Source organism: Lathyrus oleraceus, chromosome 4 (assembly GCF_024323335.1).
Source record: "Lathyrus oleraceus cultivar Zhongwan6 chromosome 4, CAAS_Psat_ZW6_1.0, whole genome shotgun sequence".
Classification (NCBI taxonomy): domain Eukaryota; kingdom Viridiplantae; phylum Streptophyta; class Magnoliopsida; order Fabales; family Fabaceae; genus Lathyrus; species Lathyrus oleraceus.
Genome location: NC_066582.1, coordinates 69,303,457 through 69,313,913, shown reverse-complemented (window position 1 = coordinate 69,313,913; position 10,457 = coordinate 69,303,457). Strand labels below are relative to the sequence as shown.

Here is a 10,457-nt window from a genome sequence, read left to right as displayed (position 1 = left end):
GCATTTTGACATTGGTCGTATCTTACAACTATTAATTTTTTTTTCACAGGCTCAATACATTTCAAAACTTGTTAAAATTGCTGGGATAACTATTGCTGCATCCAGGACTAAGGCTAAGGCTACATATGTCACTTTGATATGTAAGAATTGTAAGAAAGGGAAGCAAGTTCCGTGTAGGCCTGGACTTGGGGGAGCTGTTGTTCCTCGTTCATGTGATCATGTTCCTCAGGTTTAGCTCTACCTGTTATATTTATTTTGCACTGGATACTGTGCTTTTCTTTATTTTGCATTTGATGATATATCTTACAAGACAGTTTTTTTTGTAGCCCGGAGAAGAACCTTGTCCAATAGATCCATGGCTTATTGTTCCTGACAAGAGCAAGTATGTTGATCAACAAACCTTGAAGTTGCAAGAAAATCCCGAGGTAGTAATATAAATGTGAGGAAGCTTTAAAGACAGTTTGAGTGATAATTGTATCTGACATTTTTTATGGGCTATTGAAGGATGTTCCTACTGGAGAGCTTCCTAGAAACCTGCTTCTCTCTGTTGATCGACATCTAGTTCAAACAGTGGTTCCTGGCTCAAGATTAACAATTGTTGGAATCTATAGTATTTTTCAGGCTTCCAACTCTTCTACATCGTGAGATCAATAATCTTTTTTAGCATTTTTAGATTCCTTCATTGACAATCTACAATTGATATCACTATTCATATTCTAATTATTTGTTTTATGCAGCAACAAAGGAGCTGTTGCAGTTAGGCAGCCTTATATTAGGGTTGTAGGAATTGAAGATGCAAATGAAGCCAAGTCTCGAGGTCCCACTTCGTTTACGACAGAAGAAGTTAGTGTTGACCATCTATAAATTGACTACTTATGTGCTTTACGCCTGTTGGTTGCATCCTTTAATAACACATTGTAGTTGAATGAATGCTGTGTTTGTGGATCCTTTGAAACTATTTTTATTAAATTTTAAATATTTTTCAGTTTCCCTTTAATATTAGATGCTAGCGCAATCATATTTAGATGTTACTATATGTAGTTGTTATGGGTACAAATAATGGTATCTTTTACAGATTGAAGAGTTCAAAAAATTTGCATCTGAGCCTGATGCATACAAAAATATATGCTCCAAGATTGCTCCGTCTATATTTGGGCATGAAGATGTCAAAAAAGCTGTGGCCTGTCTTCTATTTGGAGGGTCAAGAAAGGTATACTGTATGAGTACCCATACATTTTGTTGGAAATAACAACAATTTCATGCATGGCCTCTGATTGTTTTTACTCAATTTCCTTGCAAGCAGCATTTGCCTGATGGGGTGAGATTAAGAGGTGATATCAATGTGTTACTTCTCGGGGATCCATCTACAGCAAAGTCACAGGTTAATTTTTGGCATTATTTTCTGTAGACATGTTCTTCAGTTACCATGTGTTGACTTGGGTTACTAAAAACAAGGGCCACTTGTGGTATCCAAAATGTAGTTGTTTTATTTAATGTTTAGATTTGCATTTCCTTACATTATGTGACAATTGCATTTTACAGTTTCTCAAATTTGTTGAAAAGACTGCTCCTATTGCTGTTTATACTTCTGGAAAAGGCTCATCTGCAGCTGGCCTTACAGCTTCTGTAATCCAAGATAGCAGCACTGTAAGTCCTTTTTTCCTGCATTGTTTATATTTGATAATAAATGTCTGTCATGATTCTTAGTATTGAGATATGATCATAAACTAGTCCTTCATGTATCTTGATTGAAAAGTCAATGATTATTATTGTGCATTTCAGCGTGAGTTTTATCTTGAAGGAGGAGCCATGGTCTTGGCAGATGGGGGTGTTGTCTGCATTGATGAGTTTGACAAGATGAGACCAGAAGATAGGTGTGTATACCATTTGTTGTTTCTTTTTGGTATTTTGTCATTGTTCGTTTTGGTTAACTTTTTTGATGTATCTGTTATGCAGGGTTGCCATTCATGAAGCCATGGAACAACAGACTATATCCATAGCCAAAGCAGGAATAACAACTGTTCTTAATTCCAGGACTTCTGTTCTTGCTGCTGCCAACCCTCCATCAGGGCGTTATGATGACCTTAAGGTCAACTGTTATATCACCCCTCTTCAATTTTATTTTTTCGGTTTCCTAAAATGCATATTATTATTACAGAGACTAACAAGATTCATAAATGTTTATCCAGACTGCACAGGACAATATTGATTTACAGACAACTATTCTTTCTAGGTTTGATTTAATCTTCATAGTGAAAGATATCAGAATGTACGATCAAGATAAGGTAACTTCAACTGTTTTATACTATGTTCTCACTTCTAAGAATGTGATTCTTTCTTTTGTTTCCTTTGAATACAGCTTGTGCTATGAGAAAATGTTATGCCAGATTTGTTGTTTTGTGATGTTTACATTTGATAATGCATATTGTCCAAAGTACTTTTTTTGAAACAGTTATCTAGTTAATATTTAGCAAAATGCATCTTACCTCTTGATTTGTCTGTCATTAAAAGACTAGTTTTGTGTATATTTTACATGATCCATGGTTTTCAATATTTAAGTCAGTGGTTGGTCTATTTTGTTTCAGACTATAGCTAGTCATATCATAAAAGTTCATGCATCAGCTAGTGCAACAAGGGGTGAGAATAAGACTATCATTTCCAAAGAAGAAAATTGGCTGAAGAGGTATGCCATATCTTAATCAGATTTTTGATCATTTCAGTTTTGAGAGGACGACCGTTGAGCTTTTATGTAATATAGGTACTTAAAGTATTGTCGAACTGAGTGCCACCCTCGTCTGTCGGAAACTGCAGCAAAGTTACTGCAAAATAATTATGTGAAAATCAGACAGGTATTCATGAATACTCTATCTAATTAATTAGAAATGCATTGTTAGCCTCTAATCTCAATATGCTTATTAGTAGTTGATGATAATTTTGAAGGCCTGTTGGAATTTTTTATTTTGCTCACAAATATGCTTCTGAAAATATGATAATTTTTTTTATGAAAAAATGTAGGATATGAGGCAACAAGCAAATGAAACTGGAGCAGCTGCTGCAATACCAATTACCGTAAGGCAGCTGGAAGCTATTGTAAGGTTGAGTGAATCACTTGCAAAGATGAAACTGTAAGTACCTTTTGTCTATACCTCATGGTGTAAGTTCATTAAAAAAATCATTCAACCAATCTTCACAAGAGAAGCAAAGTTTATCTTTTTCATTTATAAATTAAATGGAGATATTTTTGTGATTAAAACAATTATTGTAATACACATTTTAAAAAGTGACAAGCAAATCTGAATAAATGTCTTATATTTAAATATAGAGGGAGTATTATCCAGAAAAGGTTCACATGCAATAAAAAGTAATAGCACTCAAATTTTTTCAGTAGCTTCCCTAAATTTTGTATATCTATATCAATCTGTTCTATAGTTTAAAAGTTGTGGTTCCATGATTCTATAATTGCATGTAAAATTCTTAACATGCCCTGCTTAACCAAAATAACCAATTTCTGTTGCATCAATTATCTTTCTTTTTTCCTTTTTGGAGTGGTTTTTTTGTCCCTTTGTTGGTCTACATATCTTTCTTTTGATAAAATACGCCTCATTGATTAACTCTTGTACCAGATCTCATCTTGCTACCGAAGAGAATGTGCAAGAAGCCATAAGGCTTTTCACTGTGTCTACGATGGATGCAGCTAAATCAGGAATAAACCAACAAATAAATCTCACACCTGAAATGGCACATGAGATACAGGTTTGTTTTGTGACGAGACCATCTCTCTTTTTCCAAATAGGTTTCGTATGCTGATGAATTATTATTTGCTGTGAGCAGCAAGCAGAAATTCAGATAAAGAGAAGAATTGGAATTGGGAACCACATATCAGAAAGAAGACTGATTGATGACCTCGGCAGAATGGGGATGAATGACTCTATTGTAAGTACTATGCAGCCACTTAACTGATAAGACTGCCAGCTTAAAATCCAGAATTTAACAATGCCATTTGGTTCAAACTTTAAAAAGATACACATTTTAAACAGGGTTTAGAATCCTAGCTGATGTTTTCTGCATCACAAGCACACCAAAAATATATTAAGATTCCAAACATTAAATTACATCTGGCAAGGGCCAATATTAAGGATAATCAGATTTGGATTGAATTAATGTTAGCACTACTTAACTGTTACAACTTGAAGCAATAATATATTTCCTTTTTTTCTTTTCCTGGGTTGTACTCAAATTTCCATGTATATTTTCTTGTCTAATTCATTCATGTGAAAACATTTGGCAGGTGAGAAGAGCCCTTCTAATCATGCACCAGAGAGATGAAGTGGAGTACAAGCGAGAAAGGCGTGTTGTATTTCGGAAAGCCTAACTTGTCTGTTTTCTGACCCATTAGGTATCATGCAGAATGCTAAGATTCAATTAAGGACAAGTGAATGTATTCTTCATGTTATTTTAAGTTCCCTTTTTGTTGTAAGGCTAACTGTTAGCTTTTTGAATTATAATATGCAAGTACTGTGTATACCAATCATGCAGTCCAAAACCAGGAGAAAAAATCTATCGTTAATCTTGTATTTTCAATAGAATTCTAATTCAATCCATTAAAAATTAAATGGGAGTAAAAGCTGATAATTGACCGATATATGATCTCATTGTGAGCATTCATATTATCCTCCTAATTATTCCTAATTATTTTACATAAGAGCTATAAATGTAATGCAATATAGCCTTGTAATTAGCCACTCATATTATGCACTGTGAAAATTGTTTGGTTAAATCCCAAAATTTGAATTCACTCCATTACTACAAGTAATCCTGATGCCTCACCAAGAGTCACTGCCACAATTGGTTGCGATCACTTAGTTATGACAAGCATCCTACCAGTCAACATGCCACGATTGTTTAAATTTTTTATGAGTTGGTCGACTACTTTGCATGAATTCGTGATTCACGTGTTAACATGTCTTTTTGCCGCTTTATATTCATGTTGCATGATGTCATAGATGATTTGTTTACTCCATTTCATCAGGACCGTCTCATATACTAATTACACTATATCATTTGTATTAATATATTTGTAAAGGAGTAAAGGACCCATGAGAGGCGGCAAAGAAGATCCACTAAAGGGAGATAAATGTCACCCTCATCAACCTCATAGTCGTCTTGAGGTGCCCATTGTCTGATTATGTTGCCTATTCTCAGGATGACTTGCTCAATTCATAGGAACATGTGGAATGCCGTGGCCCAACCCACAACTTCCTCTAGAGATTCATATAAATACCTCAATCCTAAGGTTGAGAGGGGGATCAATTCATTATGCAAAAACACCACATACAAATCTTCTCACATCCATGTGTGGGTTTGTTCTAATACCCCTCTCAACCCACAACTTCGTGAAGAAATCTAGTCCATCAGATTTTCGCAAGCAGACACAAAAAGATGACTACCACCAGTCTTTTCAACATTTGTCAAGGTCCTTCTAAATCTTTGAGGGAGTATCTCACCTGCTTTAATGAGGCTACGATCAATGTCGTCCACACCAACTAGGAAATATTTGTAAGAGCATTTTAAAATGGATTGAGGGCCAAACACTTTAATGAATCCATTGTCAAGAGGCTCGCGACTTCCTTGGTTGAGGTGGTGACATGTGCAAAGTGTTATATAAAAGGCGAGGAAATCAATACCAAAAAGAAGGTCAGAGATGTCAAAGAGTGTACCACTATTAATCCTGACAGCTCACAACAGTCACAAAAAAGTCGCTACACCTCGCTCATCACAGACACAACGACTTTCAAGCGAAACTGAAAATGTGTAAAGAGCATCACACCTTTGAAAACTTGTCGTGAAGCATGAATCATGAAGCATGAAATAAAAAAGATATAGAGAGAAGAAAATTGCTTGGAATGGTTAAAGAGTTGGGTGACTTTGGATTGAAATTTGAGTGCAACCATCATTTAATTGTCGTGACGAATATTTTTTAGTCACTTGTTTTCATACTCGGTGAGCTTTAGAAGCACCATTTAAATTGAAGAGAATGAAGAAGAGGCTAGGGTTTTAAATATTTTGTATATGAATTTATTTAATTCAAATTTGTTTGAAAAGATTAAAAAAAGAGTGTTTGAAAAACTGATAGTTTTTTTTTAAATCCATATTTTTCCATGCTAAATTATTTTAATCTATCAACTTTTTTAAACAAACTGATAATCTGAACTAAATCAAATCCAAAAATATCGATTAATTTGATTCAGTTTCATTTTTAATAAAATTTAAAATCGAATCAAACCAAACAAATGAAGATTTAATCGATTCAGACGTTTTATTACTTAAAATTGATTCAAATCAAATAGTTACATCTCTAAACATAATAAGGAGTTTTTTATCATCAAATCTTGTTCTTATGTAACATTGTATAATATCTATTTTAATATTCATAAATGTTCCATGTCGGTCAAAGGCCCAATAAGATAAAGCCCACTTACTCTGCCTGCTCCACTGAGTTCAAGGTATAAATGTCATGATAAAAAGTTCTTTAGGTACACAATCTCTGAGCTCCACTTTCATTATAGTTATCTTAAACCCTAACTGATTTGGGTGTTGGAGTGCTAACCGTGCATGTACCTCAAGGTCCACCGTATTGTAGATAACCCACGACGGTTCAAGATTAACCTAATCAATTTCTAAAACATTGAGATCGCAACCTCCGATCTAAGGTGTCACATTACCAAATCGCTTAGGAAGCTTTGCTCTATGCACCCTAGCGACAACCCTAGGCTTTCCCTCGTCACCCCACAACTTTCCAATACAAACTATCATTTATGGTCACACTCAGTCAAAATGGCCATTCTAACTCGTCCACCCTAAACTTTCCAATACAAACTATCATTCATGGTCACGCTCAATCAAAATGGCCATTCTAACTCGTCCACTTATCTCTGATCACACCCAAATTGCTTGGGACCGCTGGAATATCATGGTAATGTCATGGTTAACATTTCCATCGAGCGATAAATCTCTGAAAGCATTCTGTAGATGAATACAATATTGGAAATATGGGAAGAACTTCGTGAAAGGTATCATCAGGGAGACGTTTGTCGCATATCCAACCTTCAAGAGGAAATTTAGTCCCTTAGACAAGGTGAATCCACTATTACCCAATATTTTACTATGTTGAAGAAATTGTGGCAAGAATACGATAATTTACGACCTCTTCCCCAATTGACTTGTTCCACACCTTACATTTGCCAACTCCTTCCTACAATTAAAGCCTACAAAGAAGGTGACTACGCCATACGTTTTCTCAAAGGATTAAATGAACATTATTCATTGGTCAGATCTCAGATAATGATGATGCACCTTTTGCCTTAAATGAACAAAGTCTTCTCTTTATCCAATAAGAATGACAAAAACAACTCAACACTAAAGACAACAAGATTGTTGCAAAATTCAACAAACAACAATTCTGTGGAAAGTTTTCTGATCAAACTCCCAGATCCAACTCTACAAGTCGTGGAAGAGGAAACAAGTCATGCTCCTTCTGCAACAAAATTGGTCATGTTGTCGAAGTCTGCTTCAAGAAACACAGACTCCCTACCTACCTGAAGAAACCAAATGTAGCATACATCTCAAACACTGATAGTGATCAAATTGATACACATCAATCTGGCATTGAGGAGAACACACCATCAGAAGAGACTATTGGTGTCATCAATCTGGCATTGAGGACAACACACCATTATAAGAGACTATTATTGACTTGCTTCAACAAACTCAACAGGCCTCTATATCAACCATTCATCATCTTCATTTTGCCCCTGACAATACACAAGGTAATTTTTTTCCTATTAATTCCTTACATGACTCCCCTCCCCATACTTGGATATTAGACATCGGGACCACAGACCATGTGTGCCCCACCGTGTCCCTTTTTTCTCATATAACTAAAATAAAACCTATTAATATCCAGATCCCTAATAGAACCCTCATCACCACCAAATATTTTGGAACCATTCATTTTAATGTTTGTTTTTATCTTCATGATGTGTTGTATATACCTGATTTCTCCACCCACTTAGTCTTTATTCCTAGACTTACCACCAACCTTGATTGCACTGAAACCTTTACTTCACTTATCTCTGATCAAACCCATATGATTATTGGTGCAAATGAGCTTTCCAATGGCTTATACTTGCTCACTCCCCTAGTGTTACAAAACTGAATTCCCCTGCTTGTAACCCTCTTAATTGCAAACTGGTCATTAACATTTGTAACTTGTGGCATAGTTGTTTAGGCCACCCTTCACATGAAACAACCAATGTTGTTAATAAAAAAAATTGTTATGCAATTCTAATAAATCTAAATGACCTTGTGATACTTGTCTCTTTGCTAAACATAAACGCTTATCCCTTCCTAACAACACTTCTAAATCTCTTTCCCCTTTTGGTTTAATCCACATGGATATCTGGGGGCCTTTCCCCATTCCCTCTAGGCAAGGGCATAAATATTTTTTGTTTGTCATTGATGATTTTTGTAGATTCTGTTAGATTTTTCTAATAAGACTTAAGTTAGAAACCTCTTTTTTAAATAAAATCCTTTGTCTCTTGCATACAAACTCAATTTCAAAAAACTATTAAGTGCATCAGATCTGATAATGGACCTAAATTTACGCTTAAACAAATTTACATGACTAATGGGATCCATCAGCAAATCTCTTACACTATAACCCTCAACAAAATGGTTTGGTTGAGAGAAAACACCAACACCTCTTAGGTGTGACTCATGCTCTTCTCTTTTAATCCAAACTTCCCCAAAAAATTTGGAGCCATTATGTCTCACATGCACTTCTTATTATTAATATACTACCTTATATATAGTTAAAATTTCATTCTCCCTTTTATTTACTTCACAATAAACAACTCGATTACACCGCGATGGAAGTTTTTGGATGCCCTATTTTTTCTTTTTGTCTTAAAAGAAATAGATCCAAGTTAGATTCTAGGTCTAGAAAATGTGTTTACTTGGGCCTTAAATATAGTGTTAAGGGTCATGTTTTATATGATCTTCAAAATAAACAAACATTCGTTTCTAGGGACACAATTTTCTTTGAGAATATACATCCATACAACATTACCCCAACCTCAAACACCAATAACTCCAATTCCACCCAACAAGTTTACACAGATACTTACTTTGATTACCTTCAAAATCTCAACACTACCTCTCCTACTGTTCCTCCTCAACCTATCATATATCAGTCAAACAACCCCACTCCCAACAAGTTGTCCACCCCAAACACCACCCCTTATCACACTCAAGATCTTGCGTCTCACACTCCCAACAACTCATCCAACTCAAACACCATTCCCACAACCCCTCCTCACAATATAACACATACTCCCACCATTCCATCCACATCTAATTTCATACCCACTACTATAAAATCTAGAAGAATTCATTGGTCACCCACATATCTCTAAAGTTATCAATGTTCCTTAATACAAGGTAATCATCATCCTTCTTCTCCAAATTCAGGTATGTTACTTTATCCTCTCTCTAACTTTATTTCTTATTCTAGTTTATCTAACAATCACAAAAAATTTAACTTCAAAATCTCTTATATTATTGAACCCAACTCTTACACTGTTGGCATTTCTGACCCTAACTAGTACCAAGATGTTTCCAACGAATTACACTCTCTAATTAAAACAAATACACGGACTTTAACTTTTCTTCCCCCCAATAAAAAATATAGGGTGTAAGTGTATTTTTAAACTTAAATTACATGTAAATGGTAACATTGAGCGCTACAAAGCTCGCCTTATCACCAAAGGCTTTAACTAAACTGAATGTATGGACTATTTAGAAATTTTTGGCTCCATCATAAAATTGACCACCATTAGACTTCTTCTGTATATAGCCTCATCTCAAAACTAGTATTTACATTAGTTAGATATAAATACATATTTTTTACATGGAAAATTAGATTAGGAAGTCTATAAGAGATGCCCTCTGGGCCTAAAAGTTTCTAACAAGAACCTCATGTGCAAGCTAACCGGGAATGGAACCAAAAGCTTACTAATACAGTTTTGGATTTAGGCTTCACTCAATCTAAATATGACTATTCCATATTTACAAAAAAATCTGGTATTTATCTCACATGTATTTTGTTCTATGTTTATGATGTTATACTTTCAAAAAATTCCACTGATGAAATTAATACCATCAAGATTGTTTTGGATGAGAAATCCAACATCAAATACTTAGGAAATCTAAAATATTTCCTTGGCTTTGAGATTTCTCATTCATCCAAAGGAATTCCCCTTTGCCAACGTAATTTAGTCTTGATATGCTTCGAACAATAGAATTACTTGCTGCTAAACGGGCTTCTACTCCAATGGATACCGAAATTAAGCTTGACAATAAAATTGATCCTATTATGCCTGACATTACACAATACAGAC

At 34.9% G+C, this 10,457-nt stretch overlaps 1 protein-coding gene across 1 annotated transcript in view; it reads left to right on the top strand.

Annotated features, from left to right (window-relative positions):
• LOC127073431 (DNA replication licensing factor MCM5) overlaps positions 1-4,567 on the top strand; it is a 5,312-nt gene extending 745 nt beyond the window's left edge. Inside the window, exons 3-18 of the mRNA XM_051014580.1 lie at positions 50-229; positions 327-425; positions 505-641; positions 738-843; positions 1,076-1,210; positions 1,304-1,381; positions 1,543-1,647; positions 1,783-1,874; positions 1,957-2,089; positions 2,190-2,285; positions 2,586-2,683; positions 2,759-2,849; positions 3,016-3,125; positions 3,624-3,753; positions 3,832-3,933; positions 4,289-4,567. Of these exons, the coding sequence (XP_050870537.1) occupies positions 50-229; positions 327-425; positions 505-641; positions 738-843; positions 1,076-1,210; positions 1,304-1,381; positions 1,543-1,647; positions 1,783-1,874; positions 1,957-2,089; positions 2,190-2,285; positions 2,586-2,683; positions 2,759-2,849; positions 3,016-3,125; positions 3,624-3,753; positions 3,832-3,933; positions 4,289-4,372 (1,776 nt within the window). The 3' untranslated portion in view covers positions 4,373-4,567. The remainder of the gene's footprint in view (positions 1-49; positions 230-326; positions 426-504; positions 642-737; positions 844-1,075; positions 1,211-1,303; positions 1,382-1,542; positions 1,648-1,782; positions 1,875-1,956; positions 2,090-2,189; positions 2,286-2,585; positions 2,684-2,758; positions 2,850-3,015; positions 3,126-3,623; positions 3,754-3,831; positions 3,934-4,288) is intronic.
• Positions 4,568-10,457: the final 5,890 nt, after the last annotated feature.